Source organism: Dipteris shenzhenensis, chromosome 16, assembly GCF_047967505.1.
Source record: "Dipteris shenzhenensis isolate YYH24624 ecotype China chromosome 16, Dip_SZ_1.0, whole genome shotgun sequence".
NCBI classification, from domain to species: Eukaryota; Viridiplantae; Streptophyta; class Polypodiopsida; order Gleicheniales; family Dipteridaceae; genus Dipteris; species Dipteris shenzhenensis.
In genome coordinates this window covers 3,595,836-3,616,385 of record NC_141611.1, presented here as the reverse complement: position 1 = coordinate 3,616,385, position 20,550 = coordinate 3,595,836, and the positions used below count along the sequence as shown (strand labels likewise).

Below are 20,550 nucleotides of genomic sequence, written 5' to 3'. Positions count from 1 at the left end.
TGACTTGAGATTTGGTTATGTTGGAGCATTGCTTCATGGGGATCGATGCCCATGCCTTCTCGATGAATCCGCGGTCAGTAGGCCACTTGGATCCTCATCATGTGTTGCAAGGGAGAGTAGGTTTTATAGCCTAAGGTCTCTGTAGGAGCCAGTGGTTTGTCCAAAGGGAGATCATGAGTGACACCACGTTGAATGCATTCATGGCATATGCAAGCATTACAGTTTGAAGCTAAAGAAGGCATTCAATGTTTGTCCAACTGAAATGAGGAAAGACAACCATGTTGCTCTAAAATGGAGGAGATTTAAAAATGTCAATGTTGAAGGATCCGATAAAAAGAAATGACTACTGTCATATAAGAGCACTCAACCAAGGGAGCTTATAGGTTGCATGGTTCAATCCATCCCAAAATATGTGCTTCATAATTTCATTAGCTGGCAGGATAAGCAGTTCTGAACATGCCTTGTCAAATTTTCCCATGACACTATTGTCTCTGTCATAAATTATTTATTTCAAGAACAAGATGAGATACAAAGTGCTCAATGATACAACAAGTATTTAGATAACAATTCTTGTGCATATCACGTATAATAATTTGCTTGATTCTTCCACGTCGCCTGATGCCAATTTGCTTGCTAACTCACAGAAGTCTATGTCAATGCAATGCACATACCATTTCTACATTTTCGATGATAGGGAACATGACACCTTATTTGTGCAGCATGCTTTTTTATTACATTGGAAATGGCTGAAAAAGAAAAATTCCCATGCAAAACATATAAAACAACATTGGGTGTGATCAAATGGTGCTACCTCTCAATTTAAATCAGCCCATGGATTCTACTTCGTTTCAAGGTTTAAATCCCTGACCGGTCTAGCATTGGAAATGGCTGAAAAAGAAAAATCCCCATGCAAAACATATAAAACAACATTGGGTGTGGTCAAATGGTGCTACCTCTCAATTTAAATCAGCCCGTGGATTCTACTTCATCTCAAGGTTCAAATCTTTGACCGGTCTAGAGATGATGTGGAATTTCTTTGGGTCTAGTCATGGTAAGGGTAAACATGATGGATGCGGTGTTATTAAGCAAGATCTTTTTAAACATCAATTAACATGCCCTCAAGAAAAACTCAATGATGCCCATGATGCTGTAACATGGCTTACAGCCAACCTCTCCACAGGCATGCATTCAACATACAGTAAACAAAGCCTTAAGAATATTGTAGTCTCAGAGTGTTTCATGAAGTGAAAGTGGATGAAGTGCAAAGGAGAAGCCGACACGATTGCGAGAAAATTAAAGGAGTTTGTGGTCTGCACATCATATGGGGCTTTTAAAACAATCAACTGATTAAAACAAGAAAAATTTATTGTTTCTACAGTGTGTGCTTCATAGGGGATCATGACGATTGTGAGAACATTGCAACTGTGAAGACATGGGAGCGATTTCAAGTTTTCGCTTTAAGTTCAGATGGAGAGACAGACGACTCGCCGCAGTTTTGAGAGAGTTTCAGTGACCTCACTGACTGTATGGAAGAATGGAAAATTTTACAGTTGTCGCTGCATCTAAGGAGAACGAGGAAGATGACCCATACTTTCTGTTGCAGTGTACAAAACCTAAGCAGAAGGTTGAGGAAGAATTTAAGGATAATTGGGAAACAACCTATGAGAAGTGGGATGTAGTAGTTAAAGCTTTTTCGTACAAAAAAACATCCAAGAGGCCACAATTACGAACTACTACATAAGAGTCCACAAACATTTGTGTACTCTTATCTAGTAAGAGCTATTAAGTTCTAGATGCAACCTGTGCCACAATGAAAGAAGGGCAAGAGTGTATTCAAATTGGATTTAGTCACTGGATGAGCACATCTTGGGGTGTCTTGGAGCGGTGGACGAGGACGACTGAGATAGTACTAAGAAAGTGTAGTCTCATTGCAAGGAAAGAATGTTCCACTTATCCTAAAAAATAAAAAATGTATTTGAGATTATGCTTCTTTTAGTAAATCCCAAACTAGCCATCGCACTTGTTTTTGTAAATCCCAAACGATAAATCCCATGCTTTTTAGTATATCCCAAACAGCCACCGTGCTGGTTTTATTAAATTATTTTGTAAATTCCAAACAGTAAATCCCATGCTTGTTTTTAGTATATCCCAACAACCACCGCGCTCGTTTTATTAAATCCCATAACGAATCCACACATTAATAAATCCATTCGTCTTGTAATAATAGAAGCAAACCACCGCGCTGCTGGTAGTGGCTATTAATATCCTAGTGCAACCAACCACCACGCTGCTGATCACTTATCCTGCACTACTACCGTGCAATCCTAAAACAGTCCCCTTTAGATTGGCTATCTTTAATGGTCAAATTTTAACCACCGGGCTACTTAAAACATTTAAGTACTAACATGGAAGTAGATCGACACAAAATCAGGTATCACGACGAGCACCATAGATCATGGATGATGGTGGCGGGCCAAGAAAGTCCACAAGTCCAAGAAATGTCTGCAAGATTTTTACTTTTTCAAAATACGATGACATTTTGCGGCTCAAGGAAATTCCAAACTCCCAACTATCTTATTAGCCTCTCTATAGCAAGCATCTCCCAACTCTTTAGGCCAGTTTGATGCACTATGGCATACCTCTTCACACACTGCTTGCTTGACTCTATTGACTTGTATGCCCATAGTAACTCCTCCTTTCGTCGTTGGGGGTCCTCTTCATCCTGGTCTTTATGCTTTATACAACTTCGCGCCTCCATCATGTCCTGCCAAAAGAAACCTACATCATGAGCTTGACAAGTACCTTAAAGGAGTAGGAAAAACAATAGCCAAGTAAATTAATATTCACCGTCTATGTCGATTCCAAGTAATACACCCACCACCGAAGTATGTCCTCCTTGTAGCTATTTTCCTCCTTCTCCGGGTCTATTTCTGCGAGGAGGTCATCCAACATCGTTTTTAGATAGAACAAAAGCATTCCAAAGTCTTTTGGGTATACCATAAATTCGCAGTAGGTGGATTGGTATACAAAGTTTTGGGGCTAGATTTCATAATGGGCTCTTAGTTGTGTTAGCACTACACTTAAATAGGGAGAGAGTTCATTGAGCCCAACCTTCTCATTCTTCAATCTCACATTAGTTGTCTAATTGAAATCTTTCGTCTCACATGAGTTGTCTAATCAAAATCTTTTGTCTTACATTAGTTGACTTATTGAAATCTTTCAGTCTCACATTAGTTGTCTAATCGAAATCTTTTGTCTCACATTAGTTGTCGAATCAAAATCTTTCATCTCACATTATGGTCCTTGGCGTGTTAAAGGACACTATCTAGCCACATAGCCGAGAAAACATTGCCTAAGTAACTCTGAAGAAGATTAACAATTCAATAGATTACACACAGATTACATAGATTACATCTCAAAGACTTCTTTCCATCAAGGGTATGGTTCCACATTGCTTTGAGCAGGTCGCCTTTTTGAGCTCCTTGATTGCAGGCTTGGCCCTCCTTGCTCTCGGTTCCTTCCTTCAGGGGCCCGTCCTCTCCCTTCATGTCACTTCCTCTTTCCTTGATTTGAGCTTGCTCCTCCATATCCGTCAACAAAGTCCAGCACTTCTTTGCCTGGTTGATCCTTACATGCCGCAGGCTCAGCCTTTCTTGCTCTTTTCCCCTAGGGGGCTGGTTCCTCCCTTCAGGATCCTTTTCCTCGCAGCAGCAGGCTTGGTATTGGCCTTCTTCAATTTGAGCTCCTTGTCTTTTGTATTTTTTGCCGAAATGGCAAATTAAGCTACAACATCTACTTTCTCGTTGTAGATAGTTGTAGCAAGCAGGCACATTTGATCTGTCCATGACCTCGGCAATGACAAATGCATTCTCTACATAGCGATCTTGCATGCACAAACACCCCAAAGCAAAAAACGTGCACAGGGTGATAGCACACAGGCCATCGAATCATGCAGTCATCGATGATGGGGGTATGCAGACCATGCATTTTAGACCCTGGTGCATAGCAAGATAGGCATCCAATGTAACTATTGCAGCCATCAATACCACAGTCTTGCTCTGTACATGACGAAGTTGCTTCTTGATTCCTACCTCCCTCATCCTAAGGATGCGGATGTTCTCCTTCATCTCCTCCACTCTTTGCTCACTCTATGCAATAGCTTCATCTGAATCCCTCAGCATCTATTGAAGGTTCTTAAATTGCTCAAAAACATCAACATGGGCCGTTTTCAAGACTTCCACTCTAGGTATAGTCACGCCTTGAAAGCGTGTGATCACTTGCTGGAAAGCATAGCTACCCCACTAAGCAAGGTAGCATCAATTGCCCGATGGGATGCTACACGATCACTTGATGGAAGAGAAATAGCATCAATTGCCCGATGGGATGCTACATGATCACTTGATGGGAGAGAAAAAGCAGTAGGGGGAGTGGCTGGATGAGAGTGATGCCTATAGGTGCCCACGACATTAGAAAAAAGATATTTGATGAATTAGTTGTGTCGAGACGTGACGGGTGAAGAGAGTGATTAAGCTAAGATATGTTGCAAAAAATTAAGGCGAATCTCAAAGGTTCTTCCTTCTTGAAAGTTCCAACCGCCTCACTTGATATATAAAAGACTTCTGTTGCTTCCATCCTGCCAACAATTGAGTTAGTGAGAAAGGCTTGCCTGGGTAGAGAGACAATCGTAAGGAGGGGGAAGGGAGGGGAGGCATAGGGCGTAGGCCCAAAGTTTAGATACTCTTGATGACAAGGTCAGACCCTCAATCCACTCGCTCCATGGCTGCTGCTACCCGTGCTAAATCCTGATCCTCCCCCCCCCCCTTGTGCTTCCCAGCTCTCTCAAAAGGGTTGTGGAGGATCCCAACGTAAACGAAGCCTTGCAGCCTGACTAGAATACGTCTAGGCCATCCAATAGGTGCCCATGATGAGCTAGCTTTCAACTCAAGAGCTGACGGGAAGCTCTAATGTTGTAGCAACCTTAGAAAACGTAATGGGAATTTTCTTTGCAAAACTAGATTTGCCGCAGGCACCGTTTGCATCATAACTACTAACTCGAAATTAAACCTAAATCTTAGAATTGTATCGGGATTTTAAAGGAAAAAAGCGAATGAGTATGTAAGTGGCCATGAGACACGACACAGGGTCTGTCAAGACCCGATCCTCCCTGCAAATGTCAGGGGTGGTGATTTATTATTGATTTCATAATGTCAATATTTTGGAAGTTGAAGTATGAAATAAGGCGATTACAATAGCTAACCCTCCTTGCATTATATACAATATTGTCACATGGCCTACAATCATATGAATAAAGGTGTCGATATCTTTCAATCTTGCATCTGGCTTGGATTTCCTTGCTCCCGCGCATTGATAGGATGCATCAAAAGAGAGAAATGTTGTAAGAATTCAGGTTGAAAATAAGCAATTTTGAACGGACGCATAATTAAAAATATTTGTATGATAATATATAATATAGAATTATTATAACCACATAGTGTGGGCGGGGAGGCGACGCACTTCCTTCCCCAAAGAGTTATAATCCGAGGGAATGGACCCTTCCCTAGGTGCCAAGATAATGCTGAGAATATAAACGTTGAGAATATAAGCACCAAGAATAAGTCTCACGAATGGATAAGATATTGGCATATTACTTGGATGTCAATAGTCGTAATCATAGCCGGACTGCCAACAAGAGCGATTGAGTTGGTGTGAAAATACTTGAACTAGTCGAAGCAAGTAAAAGGAAGCAAGATTGCGTAGAGCTGGATTGGAGATGTCCCTGGAAAAAGCTACGATCAATACACCCTCGATGACTATCTGAAGTGGATGGGACATCGCATGAAGCTAGCAGAAGATCATCAGTTACTTAAGAAAATCTGGATTTTGCAGTTCCAATCACCTTCTTTACAATGGCACCGACCAAGCGTGTTACCATCGATTTTCTCATCCTTGATTTTAGCCTTAATATTGTCAATGTAGTTCCAGCTTAGATCGATCATCCTTGATTTCAGCCTTAATATTGTCAATGCAGTCCCAACTTTCCACCAGATATACGGGTAATCGGTTCCCTAGTTTGAATCATTGCCTGATTTAGCTCCCGGAAAGGTAACCATGTCAAAATCCCCTGCTAGTTTCATGAAAAAAAAATCCTTAATCTTCAGGAGAAAGCTGACTGCAAAGCGTACCTCCCTTTTGTCACCTCTTTCTAGCCTTCCACCTCCATTCTTCCTCCTCTCCGACTCCCGAGTGCCCCCTAGCTCACGTTCCCACACCGCTCTTCCACCCACTGATTTCTCCGCGTTCCAAGTTTTACAAGCAATGACTTCCCTAGTCAAACATTTGCACTCCAAACTCGGCTGCATGTTCACTTTCAAAGAAACCCAATTTTAATCTTTGCCACTTGAGTGTTACTTGTTATTATTTCTTCAATCTTTGCTACAGCTTGCGGTAACTACTAACCATCATTGCTCCAAGTCGCAGTTTCCGTGACTCTGGTCGCTGGATCATCAAGTACATCCCACAGAAGTCCTCAGCCCTCTTCCTACCGATTGCCGCAACCTTCATAGAAAGTCAAAACTGATGAGAAATCAAAAAATAACCGCTTTCTTTTGGCGCTTGTTGCCACAAAGACGATGGGTTGCGACAAATTTGATAGTCCCTTCGTGCTTGATTCGTTGCAGCTGGTCCAAAAGCAGCTTTTCTGTGTTGTAAGGAAACCATTGCAAAATCATCTCCATGTTCTTGTCCATTCATCTAAGTTTCCTCTTATGAGCTCTTGCAACCCAAAGCGTTGCACCTCTTAGTCAATCATAGGAACGATACTGTCTTCTTTCCCGGTAGCAGTCAGGAATGTGTAGGACGGCATACCGATGCTTTGAGTGGGCAATGATCCACCTTTACTAGTGGAGCGCGAGAAGACAGCTACATACGCTCCAAGCTGCATTGTACTGGTCTTAAAACCATTTCCGTATTGCCCGATCGTATTGGCAATCTTGCTCTTAGCAGAGTAACCAAGTGGCATACACTGTCTCATGCGCTCAGGATCCATTCCTCCCCCGTTATCTTCGATCGTTAGCATATGAGACGACCGTCTCGAGGATTTCGGACCATATCCACTTTGGCCATGGTAGCGCCATTGACAGCCTCATCCATTGCGTTGTCAAGCAGCTCGACGATTGCTCCAAGCGCCCACTTTTGACTAGTTGTGTTGGAATGCAAGAACTTTGGATGAAGGAAAGTCAAGAGTCGGAGTGTTAGGTAATAACCTTGCTCTTATCATCGTTCTAACAAAATCGATGGCATCCTCAAGGATGAGTCCAAGCGTGAACCTTACAGCAAGAATCGATGGTCAATCGATCCTACTATCACAAAGCATCTTGATTCTATTTATATAGTTTGGTATGTTGAAAAGCACGTAGGTGCTTTAGTGAATAGCTTTTGTCATATGCTTTTGTACTAAAGAGATCAATCGGAATTGATGGAGATCAAGGGCCCATATTGATGACAAGTGGCTGAAGGAGGTGTGAGAAAACCGAAACATGCCTCTAGGCTGCCTCCCGTAATTAGAATCAATCTCCAATCCATTCTACGTTAAAACAATGTGTTGTTTGTTAGATTCGAATTTTTGAAATAGAGGAAGCCATTAGGCAAGTAGAGTTGCCTATAGATTGGGGAGGGCAATCATGCTTAGATGAATTGAGAAAAAAGCCCATAGAGAAGTTTGCTTCACCTAGTAGTACTAGGTAGTAGAGAAAAAGTGGTCTCAACACTATCCTTCATCATCTCGACACATGAATAATTCGATCAAGTTCCTTTTGCTTAGAATGTCAGAATCAGAAGCATAGTTGGAGAACCCAAAAGTTAAGTACTTACTCTAATAATGAGGTTCGGAACTTGGAACCACGTACGGGATGCGGGATCGTCCCGACTCCAATCTGCCATTCTGGGCAATCGAAATCGACGCCATAATCGTCGCCTGCCACTCATCCTCAGCTCTACAATCAGCGCCCTCTCTTTTTGCCTAGTTGAGGATCCTTCGATCTGTGCAGGCAGTGGAATTGCAATTGGAAGCAGTGTAGATCGCGGTTCAGTCTACTACGAGGATCGGCTTCGCTTGCTGCCTGGATTACAGCGATAGGTGATGATTCCTTACGGATTTTAACGCTCGTGGTGGCTTCATAAGCTTGTTGCGTAGAACAGCGGGACAGTTGGCTTCTCAGGACGATGAATTCGCACGAGGAAAATGCGAAAGGGTGCGCCTTCTGCAGGAGAATTTTAAGGTCTTAGTCCTCCAATGTTTGGAGAAGCAAAATGGAAAATGACACCAAGTAGCGGCGCAGCAGAGGGGTCTTACAAGGAGTGGATCAGTATTTGCGTGGGATTAAGATCGTAGAAGGTGGATATATTCGGACGTTGGTTTCCAATGCGTGGTAAAACTGAAAGCATGTTCCTTGGAGACACTCCACACTGTGAACTTCTGTCCCAAATCCTCTTTCAAGTCACGGAGACGGCCCAGGCCGCCCCAGGTATCTTTATTGAGAAGGAAGGCTTTGCACAGCTTTTGAGCTTCCTTGAAATGATCAAGCCCTTCATCATTGAGCTCGAGGAAAAAGGAATGGGCGACGCTCCCACAATCAGGGTTGCACTAGAATCTCTTGGAAGGGAGCTCAAAAACCTCAAGAACCTCATCGATACTTGTTCCCGCAAAAGTAGGTTTTATCTTCTTGTAAAATGCCGTTCCTTGGTGAAGCGAGTGCAGGAAATCATTAATGGAATCGGTAAGGCCATGAGCCTCATCCCATTAGCCGATTTGGATATTTCTGTTGACTCTAAGGAGAAATTTTCATACCTTTGTCAAGAAATGCAAGTCGCTAAATTCAAGACAGCTTCTACAGCAGCAGAAGTCGGGAATAAAATTGAGTCGGGCATACTAGATCGCCGAAAGAGCAATAACTTTGCGAATGATCTATTGGTCCAGATTGCTGAGGCTGTGGGCGTTGACCTGAATCCTCTCTCCCTTAAGAAGGAGCTTGAAGAGTTGAAGAAGGAAAAAGATGTGGCAACGCTGCAGAAGAACAGGGCAGAGGCTCTTCAGCTAGAGCAGATTGTTGCTCTTCTCAGCTGGGCTGACGCAGCAGACTCTGCCAGAGCCAGAGAGACTCAGTATCAGGATATGAGGTTCTCTCTTGGAACGCAGCCGTTGCCGGCTTTGCAATCCTTTCATTGTCCTATAACGAAAGATGTGATGGATGATCCCGTAGAAGCTACCTCTGGCCATACTTTTGAAAGGTCTGCAATCGAGAAGTGGTTTGCAGATGGGCATACAGTGTGCCCAGTGAGCTCTGTGGAGTTGCACGACCTGGATTTGAAACCGAACATGAGTCTCAAGTGGTCTATTGACGAATGGAGGGAGAGGAACGTCGTCATTCAACTAACAACCATGGCACCAAGACTTATCAGTGAGGATGAAGAGTTAGTGACAGCAGCTTTAGATGAGCTTTACAGGCTTTGCGAAATGAAAACAATGCACCGGCAGTGGATTGCAGCTGAGGGGTTGATACCCGTGTTGGTTAATGTTCTCAAATTGAGCAAGAGTAATATCAGGAAAAAGACACTAGTGACTTTGACGGTTCTACTAAAAGACAATGTTGTCAACAAGGTGAGAGCTTACAGCTTCAACTGTACATGAACTTTTTATATTTTCGTTTTAACTCATACGTGATGACTTTATGGCTTCTCACTATTTTAAATGACTCACACTCAACTAGCTTTTCACTCTTTTCACCAATTGAGCTATGTTTAGTGGATTCATTTGATTCTTGCTTAATCCTCACTATCTTAATCCGCTCACATTCAATTTGTTTTTCACTCTCTTCAACAATTGAGTATTTTTTAAGTCAATTTTTTTTTCTTCCAATTAGCTAAGTTTAAAACCCCATCATAGAAGCTCACATTATTTTTGGTCCCAAGATAGTAGAAATCTCAGCCGTCCCTTTATTCAGGGGGTTTCAATGTTTAGGTATTTAGAGTGGGCACCGTGGATAATAAAATCCACAACTTCCTCCCCTGCACAGGTATCCTAGCCATTAGGCTAGCAACATTTCATGTAGCTACGAAAAAGTTGTTATAGCAGCTATCTTTAGGAGGGGGCACATTAATGAGAGCCGTCCCCTCCAATTGTATGGTGTCATGAAGGACATATTTCAATGTAGATGCCTGACATAGCTGGAATTGATATCCGTGGATGGTTAATCTTTATCAATGTCCTTGCTGCCATAATCCACGAGTGTACAAAGGGCTCCAGGCTGCATAACTTGGATTTGGCCCGAATAAATATTGGACCTGATTTTTGTGTTACCATGGCTAAAATGTTTGGTTTTGAGCTTTGTGACGGACTTCTGTTAATGGGAGGGCATTTTTGTATGCAGGCCAAGGCCTGTGACGCTGGTGTTGTACCTCTTGCTGTACATTCACTTGCACGTGAGGTGGCAGAGTCGAGACAAGCTGTAGCTCTTCTTCGTGAGCTTTCCAAGGAGGAGAAATTATGCAAGCAAATAAGCAAAGTACAAGGTTGTATCTTGCTCCTTGTTACCATGTCCAATAGCCAAATTCAGCAGGCTGCGGAAGATGCACAAATGATTCTGAAAAGTCTTTCTAAAAAGAAAGATCAAAATGTGGTGCTTATGGCACAAGCCAACCATTTTCAGCCTCTAGTGCAACGTTTGAATGAAGGTACTCTGCTGTGTCTTCACATTCTAAAATTTCTGCAAGAAGCGTGCTGCTATCTTTTATCACTCTAGCAACACTATTTACTTTTAAGTACAGGTTTCTATACGAGATATACATAACCACTCTGATTCTATCAATCTTAATAAACTTCTCTCTCTCTCTGCACCTTCTTTCCTTTTTCTCTCTTCTATTTGTCAGCTTATTGCTTCATAGCTCCAATTTTAAGTTAGTGGATTAATTAATTCTTCTTGATTATCCAGTCTGCCAACCCCTAAGCACATTTATGGAGTATAGGGTTGGCATTCTGAACGGTCAACGGTGTAGGTATAAAGGAAAAAGACTTGTCTCCAAAATTCTACTTTATAAGCCATGATCAGCCTTTGGATAATGAAATTGGTTATATAACTGTGCAAATGCTTACATTAAAGAGGATTTTGTTAATCTTCACGATTATTCACTGAGATGCTGGGCTGTTAAGCTTTGAGCTCCCATCCAAGTTCCAATGTCCACATGCGGCCGGGATATATTTACATTTTAGTCAATTAGGAGGAAAAGATGTTGACTGAAATTACTGGGATAGATACTTAAAAATGGTAATGCTTGATGAGAAATATTGTATAATGAGCCCAATCCGGGTGACGAAATGACCTAATTAATCGTTGAATGCAGGTATAAACAGTACACAAATTCTTATGGCCAATGCTGTGTCTCGTATGGAATTAACGGATCAAAGTAGGGGGGTTTTGGTTCGGCTGGGAATATTACCTCCTTTGGTTAAGATGATATCACAGGGGAATTTGAAATTAAAATCTGCAGCTCTTGGTGCTCTCCAAAACTTGTCGAAGCATTCTGAGAACAGGGATGCAATCATAAAAGCTGGAGCAGTACAGCCATTATTGGAGCTTCTTTTCACTACCAGATCAGTGTTGATACAGTTGAAGGAGCAAGCTGCAATCACATTTGCCAACCTTGGTGTGGCAACGACATTTTCTGATGGTGATACTGACTTGCTTGGGAAGATTCTAGAATCTAAGGAGAACATCGACCAGCTTATGCTTTTGCTAAGTGTGACAGGGCCTAGCATTCAAAGCCATCTTCTTAGGGCTCTCAATGGGATCTCCTATCCACGTTCTGCAAAAGAAGTGAGGAAGACACTGAGGGAAGCTGGATTCATTGAACTACTCATAGGTTTCTGTCTTCTTAATGCCAATTCTGACGTGTGTCTCTATACTTTAGAGCTCCTTCGCAACCTAACACAAGATGGAGGTGGTGAGGCACTGGCAAGAGAGATACATCAGAAATTATTGGATTTTTTAGTAGATCTTCTGGTTAAATCTTCTGGAGAGGATGAGAAGAGAGCTGTGATGGGCATACTAAACAATCTTCCTGTAGACAAAAGGCAAGTGACAGACATGATGATGGAAGCGGGGCTACTCCACGTCATTATTGAAATACTTAAAAAATATATGGATACTACATTTGGAAACAGAGAACTTCTAGATAGCACCACTGGTGTACTTATACGTTTTACTCTTCCATCTTATCTACCTCTCCAGCACCGTATTGCTGAGCATGATGTCATTCCTGTCCTTCTCCATCTGCTTAAAATAGGGACTCCATTGACAAAGTGCAGAGCAGCAACATCGCTTGGACAGCTTTCAGCAAGCACAGCAATACTAAGCTCTCCTGTTAAAAGAGTGAAAGGGTTTGGGTGTTTTGCTCCCAGGGCGGGAAAGAGATGTAAAATTCATGGTGGCGTTTGTTCAGTTAAAAAGACTTTTTGTCTTTTAGAGGCAGAAGCCCTTCCAATTCTTATACAGACCTTGGAAGAAAAGGAAGAGGCAGCAGATGAAGCTGCCCTCGGTGCCCTTGCCACTCTTTTGTATGATGAATTTTGGGAACAAGGGGCAGCAGCTATAGAGGAAGCAAAGGGTGTAGGTCCTATAGTTAGAATGCTCACAACTAGTACTTCAAGGGGTCAAGAGCATGCTGTGTGGATTTTGGAAAGGATTTTCAGGAAGGAGACATATAGGCTCAAGTATGCAAACCCCGCCCAAATGCCTCTCATTTGTTTGACTCAAGATGGGACAAATAGATCAAGACATTCTGCTGCCAGAATTCTAGCTCACTTAAATATTTTACCTGAACAGTCAGCATATTTTTGAGAAGAGCATGCTGTGTGGATTTTGGAAAGGATTTTCAGGAAGAGACATATAGGCTAAAGTATGCAAACCTCGGCCAAATGCCTCTCATTTGTTTGACTCAAGACGGGACAAATAAATCAATATATTTTGCAGCCTAAATATTCTACCTGAACAGTCAGCATACTTTTAAGGCTCCCTTTTCCTTGGCAAGTTGGGTCAGACAGCGATAGGAGCAAGAGCAAGGAACTAGATTTCCACACAGACCCAAGGAGGGATTAGAATGTGTTAGCATGCTGTTGTATAATATTATATATTCATGCTCTCGTAGCTGACCACAGTTCTGTGCCGTCAACACATTTCTTAATCCATTTTGAAAAACAATGGAGGAAAAGTTGATCAGGCGGACATAATAGGCAAAAACAAGGACATGTGATGTCCATACAGATATACAAGATGGAACGAATACAAGGTCAAATTCATACTCTTCTTACTAGATATACGGTAAACATCAAATCAAACACAGCAGTTTTATTATTCCTGATTATAAAATTGTGCATAAACAGATTACATGTGGGACTTTGTGGCTATTTGTGAATGGAGCCATAACCACGAAGGCATGCAGGACGACATTTGAGCTTCCTTGGATGTCCAGTTGGTTCACTGCAGCTTTGTTAATGTAAGATTTCATTAAAGGGCGCTCTAGCCTGTGTCAACTTCAAGGGATTAATGCAAAGATTGTGAATGGAAACATACCTATGAAGGCATGCAGGATACTCTAGGCTCTGTCATGCACCAGTGTACCCCTCGGCACATTTTGGATTTTCCACATGGATTTCTGGACTTCCTTGGTCAAAATTGGGGGTATTTGGACTTAGATATCTGCACTAAAAATTTAACAAAAGCATTATTTAAGCCCATGAGGGCAGAGTGGGTGTAATGCGAAATTTGAAATCCTACAAGGTGATCAAAGCAATTAGATAATAATTAATTCACACATTTTCAGAATTAATTTTAGCTATAGTCAAATTGTGGAGCATATTTGCTTTTTAGATTCTTTCTTTCCAAGGTTGCTGCTTTGGGCGTAGCTGAATAACTCGTTACTAAAGGTGGCTAGATCTCTTACACAGTACTAGCTGTCTTGTAGATATCAGTACGGTGCCCAATCTTATATCAGACTTGCAGTTCACTTGTCGAACTTCTCAGATTCTAGAAAGTTGTGCAATGTTCTTCAGCATCTTCCTGTCTTGATGTTGATCTCGTCCATGGTTCCATGTTATTACTGCCTCCACATCGAACTACCTTGCCTCTGTATCCTTGTTATTTGTCACATCCTAATCTCCTACGTCTGTTCTAAAGTTGCTTTCTTGGCTTCTTAGATTTTCCTGTCGTGACGATTTTCCCTTCTAGCTTGGCCCATGTTCCTTTCAATGCGCTCCTCTATATGGGTGGTCCTCGCAGAGCCTTTTAGATGTAGGGCATCTACTATGAGTTGAGTCGTCAAAGCCACTGGAATAATAGAGTCTTTATTTTGATCCTCCCAGTCTGTGTTGGCACCAAAAAGGTGGTTATTGGAAGCAGAGCTTGCTGTAAGTCATACAAGGTTTAGCCGCAAGTGTGTGGCATTTTACTGTAATCTTCTACCGAGGAAACCATATCCTCGATAGCTGTTTTTAAAGTAAGCACGGATAGCTGTCTTCGTCGAGGGTGACTCATTGGTAGATCGTGTATGAGGTCTTCACCCAAGGGTGACTCTTTGGTAGCATGTGCCTGTGTGGGGAACGGACTACGGCTATTTGGCATGGGAAGGTCTAATTGGGAAATTGGGAGGTTATCAAAGTAATTGGAGGTTCCACTTTGAGAAGCTAGAAATGTTGAAATTTCACATTTGGATTTTTGGCCTGCCCAAGGCTTTAGTAAATGCTACTTCCCTTGAGAAAGGAAAATGACGTGGATGTTTTATGATTGCTGTTTTGTCCCCATTTTTTTCTCCCCCTCTCTCTTTCTCTTCTTCTTCTTCTTCTTCTTCTTCTTCTTCTTTTCTTCTTCTTCTTCTCTCTCTCAATTTCCAGCAGGCCTTTTGAATTTATTCAACTTGTTATGATTGGGCTAAGTTGCACTTACTATTTGCATCCTTTGAAATCCTCCATCTCTCTCTCTCTCTCTCTCTCTCTCTCTCTCTCTCTCTCTCTCTCCTCTTCTTCTTCTCCTTCTTCTCTCTCTCTCCCTTTTTTGCACACCATCTCTTTATGATTGGGCTAAGTTGCACTGCTATTTGTATCCCCTGAAATCCCCCCCCCTTATCTCTCTCTCTTTCTCTCTCTCTCGACAAGCCACATGAATGAAATTCATCTTATTTTTCTTCTTAAAACCCTCGATGGTTCACGTGGCTTCCTTGATGCCCCTCTATCTGTTTTTACAAAAAAGATAGATCTAGGGCACTTGTCTTCACAAAACACATATTCAATTGCTTGGTGAATTCATTTATTGCATATCTTTATTAGGAGTGGCTCTCCTAGAGAGAGTAGTTAAGGATTGAGTTGGGGCAAAGTTTTGTGATTATTCAGAGTTTTTTTGGGAATTTTGGAAATTAGGTTTTAGCTTTTAGCTTGTTCCTAAGCTCTAGGGCGTTGGCTTTTTCAGCTTTTTTAGGTTGAGTGCGCTTTTTAGACGCCTGGCTATGATATAATTTGACCGCTCCACTCTCCCTCCATATTTGAGATCCGCTCGTTCGCTCGGAATTCTGCTCAGGAACGAGCCGCTGAGGATTATCCCGTCGCGTGGCATTTAAGCTTCTGCTACAGTTGTAACTAGACTCCTTCGTCAAGGTGGCCACTTTCTGTGCGTAGCCTTGTCTGGCCTTTCTTGCCTCGTGCCTCACGACGTGCAACTCAAACTATATCAACCTCCTGAACGCCTGGTTTCTCCTTCGCTCTCTCTATCTCTTACTCTTTCGCTATTTGCTTCTCCCTCTCTTTACCTTTGGTCTGTCCGTGTCTCTCTTCTTATCACAAGAGATGCTCTGTAGTTGGCAATTGCATGTCGTAGAATCGTGTTAAACGTAGAAGCCGATCATCGTGTTCGGTGGTCACCGTGCTATTTATTCAACCTCATCGTCGGTATCAAAGACAAGGTTTGTCTTAGCCTTCCTTTCTGTCCTACTGACTATTCGTAAATTCATTTCAGCATACTCCGTGAAGAACTTGCGAATTTGTTAGCACATTGAATTTTCCTTTCTTCATCGTAACTCCAATCGAATAAACAGTAAGAGACATCAAAGCCTTAAGCATCTGAATAGATGACAGAGACAAGTAGATGTATGAGAACTAGAGACTCAGAGAGTGTCAGGATGTGAAAAGTCCAATGTAACTCAATCCGGGCTTAACCATGGTTAAGTCAAGTAATAGTTTGGCCGTGAGGGATTCGCTAGAGGAAGTGCAAACTCCCTAGAAGTTCCTAGGGGAAAATTCTAAGTGTATCCACTAGGTCCTAGGGGCAAGGAAAAGGCATTAAAGAGGGTTTTAAAGTTTTAATGTGCATGCATGTCCTTCCACCACCTACCATCTCTCTCCCTCACCCTCCTAGAGCATTCCCAGCTTGCAAAGGAAGCTGGTACTGGCTTGCACACACTCCTGTTGCTGATTTTGATGATTTTTGGTTGCTCTTCCTCCTACTAGCACGCATTTTGAGTTGCAGGTTGTCTCTCCCTCGCACTAGGTTTGTTGCACACTTCCCAAGGTGGTTGTATGGAAGTTTGGGGCATTGTTTTTGAGGTGTTTGTAGCTGAGGCAAAGATCCTAAGGTAGGTCATCTCCAGGTTAGACATTTTGGCTACATTTCGGGGTAGATTTGTTGCCCAAACCTCTATAGCCCTTTTTCGCCTTCTCTATGCTCTCTATCGATCCATTTCTCTCTTTACCTCGAAGCTAGAAGACTCCTGCACCCTGCTGAGCTCGCCCCTCTACCACAAACAGCGGGTATTTGGTTTTTGTCTTCCATTTGATTGCCTTCTCTTGATTTGAAGCTATTTGTAGTACTTTTCTTGTGTTTGGAATCCTTTCTGGTTCCATTGGCTCAAGCAAGTACTCAGAAGTAAGGGTGTGCCTGGGAAAGGCCAGAGGACAGTATTGATGCATGTGAAAGCCTTGAGGCTTCTTTGAGCACAGTTTGCATGTTGGCTTGGATGCTTTGATGCTTTCAGTGGGGTCAAGTCGGAATTGAATGCCTAAGATTGCCTTGCCAGTTGGATCCTAGTGGTGCGCTATAGAATAGATGCCCAAGAGGTAGTTAGAGGAATTGCAAGAGGAACAGTGCATGGGTGAGCGTAAAGCATTTTCCATTCAAAAGAATTAAATAAATACTGAAAGGGGCGCCAAAGCATTTGGGGCCAGTGGGTGTCTTGTGTATTGTTTTCATTGAGCAGGGCATTCTAGCCTCCACACAATTATTATTCAATTTATTTCTAAGTAAAAGAAGTGTTTGGCATGATGCATTGTGGCTGTATTTGAGGCTTTTGACAGTTTAGCAGAGGTTCACTACCCTTTAGTTTCCTGAAGGCCGGTTTTAGAGAGTATAGTGATCTTACGGCAACTATGGAAGACATATACTTCTCCCTTGACATGCCAACAGGCTTCATAACCATGTGTGCTCAGATTGTGACGTACTACTCCTTGAAGGGTTTTCTGGAGAGCAGTGCACTACTGCGGCCCGAAGAGTGGAGTGATGCGCATGAAGGGTCATTGTTCCACTAGTCATCGGGAGCTACTTGCCACTGGGAATATGCGAAGGCCAGTATCTTTGGCTTTGGCAAGTCTATAGCTGCCAAACACCATTATCATTCCAATCAAAAGGATGAGCTTCGCTTGCATGATTATGCCGCAGAATAGCTAATTTTATACAGACTTAGCAACTTGAAAATCTCACCTTATGCCCTTCTTAACGAGGCAGGGTTCACCATTCTGCTCATCCAAATTTACCGGTGATTTGAGCATGCAGCTGGAATCTCTTTATGGTAGGCAGCCTAAAGAGATGTTTTGGTTTTCTCACATCTCCTCGCACCACGTGTCATGAATAGACTCCTTTGATTTCAAGTTATTTTTGGCTTAATCTTTTGTGAAAAAGCTAGCTGTCTGTGCTCTTCTCACCTACAATAGATACACTCGTTGTGCCTTCATGTTTGCTTCTTCACTTCGACGCTCTCTCTTTCAGTGAAGCCATCTCAAAGAAGATAAAGCTATGTTGAAGAAGAGGGGGTAGAGGAAGAAAGCCTTTTATGTCGCCGCACCATAGCCAGGACTCCCCCTGGGAGTTGAGAAAGACTAAAGTTCTTCCACTTTTGTGCTCTCACAGGCTCTTTTCTTTCGGGACCCCATCTACTTTTCTAGGCAGAGAATCCTCTCACCCTTCTCGTTCTTTTCACCAACTTTCCAAGTAACGTTACGGCCACTCCTCATTGGTCCAACACCAGACCATGCTCACAAGCAGCCACAATGGTGCCAATACTTATCGCCCTCTCTCTCTTGCCGTTTAGAGTACATTCAACAGAGATATGGAGCCACAATTCCACATCTTTTCTTGCCCCACGACCTAGACTCATCACACTTCCCAATACTAGGCTTTAGAGGTCCATCTCCACATCCAGCTACCACTGAAAGCTCAAAGAACCCAATCCGTTACTATGATGGATGGATGAAAAAGAGACACTTTTCTAACACTCTGGCATGTTTCCTTTTCCCTTGTGTCTAGCAGATGGCGACCCAATTGGCAGTGTAGAACCCCCTGCATTGCACAATCTGTGTCCCCATTTCAACAGTTATCAGGAAGAAACATCCTCTACAGCAATGAGATTATCGACAGACTCTTGAAAGGAGCAAAGAGATGGTCCAAGCCTACCGTGGAACATTACTTCCAAGAGACCGAGCCTCTAAAGGTTTCCGACTCCGAGGAAGAAGTCCAATCTATATCGGTAGAACGGATGCATAACGGGCAGCTAGCTACTGACGGTCGGTACTCTGGGTACGATCAGTAGTCTGCTTGGTAGGGAGGAAGAGGAGCTGATCAGCAAGACAGAGAGACATGATCATGTGACTCCTGATCGTGAAGACAGCTCCGTAGTAGTACTGAAATTGTGGAACGAGTTATGGAGGATTTTCTATATGATCTAGGATGTAGAACAGAACGTGAGCGTCGATTGTCTCAGCATCTGTATACAGCTCCAATTTCAATAGCCTCCCAGCCAAGACTTCCACCAACCTCCAGGTACAAATCGTTTTTTTCTTGCAATACAAAGGGTCATTCTCGAAAACCTCTTTCGCTATGACTAGTGTAGTCTCTGTATTTTTTCATCTCGTGAGATGCTTTTGTGGAAGAGTGGATTACAAGGGTGTGCCTAGTGCACGTATCGATACTTTTTACCGAAAATTATCCCAAATCCCCCGGGGGATTCACTCTTCATTAAAGGGGGACGTCACCTGCGTGCATGAACTTCAAGAAAACCCCCTATTTAAGATCCACGTAGGATGATAAAACACCCCTATTTAAGCTTATAAGATACCACCAAAATTCCATTATGTCCCCCCCTTTCCTTAAATCTACATTCTCTCTCAAGCATTTTGATTACACAATAAGCAAATTTAGGTTACTTTCCCTATGACTATTTAAAACGATACACAAAATCAAACTTGTTTGGACTAGTTACCCAAGGTAACCTATATTATGTCCCCCCTTCTTAAATATGGCATGGTCCTCCTAGCTTAAATTCAATATTGGGGAAAAAAAAAGGGCCCCCACCCCTAATGTATAAGCTTATGCCTCATTTCAAAAAAAACCCCTATTGTACACTCACGTGATATCATAAGTTTCCCCCTGTGAATCACCCGGGCCAAATCCATGCTTTTTGTGATTGCGCACCTTTGTGTCTGATGTGTTTGGGCACCGTCTGTTTTGTGTAGGTTGCACCGGTACTTCCTGATTAATTCAGCAGCCTACAATCTTCATGGAGGGGAATTTGTTAGTGAAACAACATGTGTTGTCGTGAGCTATTGTGTAGTTTCTGTAGCTGCTTCGAAAGATTATGATCTCCCACAACGGGAGGAAGGGCGACGTCAAAGAGGATGACGATCGAGCCAACATCTTGAGAGGGCGAGGCAGCGAGCGCTACATTATGAATAAGCCTACTCACCGTCAAGAGGAGCATGACATGATGATCGATGGATTGAAGGTCTTCAGATCCGAAGACCGTAGTCTCGAAACTAAATTAAGTCGCCCTTGGCTCGATTTGGACGACGTGCAAGTGTGGAAGACCATCAATGAATACTAGATCAAGACAGACGACGAATGTAATCACAAATCTCTCTCATATAGAACTTGCCATGCATCGTTGGTTTTGATGAATCTGATTGCTCATTCTGCTCATATAACTTCTCATGCATCGTTGGTTTTTGATTAGTTTGATTGCACTTTGCTCTAGTTCTGCACATAAAACTTGCCATGCATTGTTGGTTATTGATGAATTTGATCTCTCACGATTGCTATATTTCCCGAACTTCAACTCTTTGGATCGTCTAGATGGTGTTGGCTCTGCTACCCTCTCTCTCCAACATCGCTCACATAGAGAAACCGCTTCGAAGGTAGAGACATGATTTCCCATGGAAAATGACGGAAGAAATCATGACAAGAATTTTGG

At 42.6% G+C, this 20,550-nt stretch overlaps 1 protein-coding gene across 3 annotated transcripts; it reads left to right on the top strand.

Annotated features, from left to right (window-relative positions):
* The first annotated feature begins 7,839 nt into the window (after positions 1 to 7,839).
* On the top strand, positions 7,840 to 20,142 carry LOC147892420 (U-box domain-containing protein 44-like). 3 transcript variants are annotated; one of them, XR_015542361.1, is made up of 4 exons: positions 7,840 to 9,655; positions 10,425 to 10,728; positions 11,395 to 13,545; positions 19,915 to 20,142. XR_015542361.1 is itself a non-coding variant. In XM_087387590.1 (3 exons), the coding sequence occupies exons 1-3, from the start codon at positions 8,420 to 8,422 to the stop codon at positions 12,888 to 12,890; spliced, it is 2,874 nt and encodes a 957-aa protein (XP_087243716.1). In that variant the 5' UTR covers positions 7,840 to 8,419; the 3' UTR covers positions 12,891 to 13,732. The 3 variants fall into 3 exon arrangements, 2 of the variants coding, with proteins under 2 accessions (XP_087243716.1, XP_087243715.1); XM_087387590.1 differs by lacking the exon at positions 19,915 to 20,142 and having other exon boundaries at positions 10,425 to 10,566; positions 11,395 to 13,732; XM_087387589.1 differs by lacking the exon at positions 19,915 to 20,142 and having other exon boundaries at positions 11,395 to 13,732.
* Positions 20,143 to 20,550: the final 408 nt, after the last annotated feature.

What these genes read in the sequence shown, in the direction of transcription:
- LOC147892420 (XM_087387589.1), top strand. Translation starts at nt 8,420, where the DNA reads ATGCGTGGTAAAACTGAAAGCATGTTCCTTGGAGACACTCCACACTGT. An exon ending in AAGACAATGTTGTCAACAAG is followed by an intron (nt 9,656 to 10,424) that starts GTGAGAGCTTAC and finishes TTTTGTATGCAG; the next exon opens with GCCAAGGCCTGTGACGCTGG. An exon ending in AGTGCAACGTTTGAATGAAG is followed by an intron (nt 10,729 to 11,394) that starts GTACTCTGCTGT and finishes CGTTGAATGCAG; the next exon opens with GTATAAACAGTACACAAATT.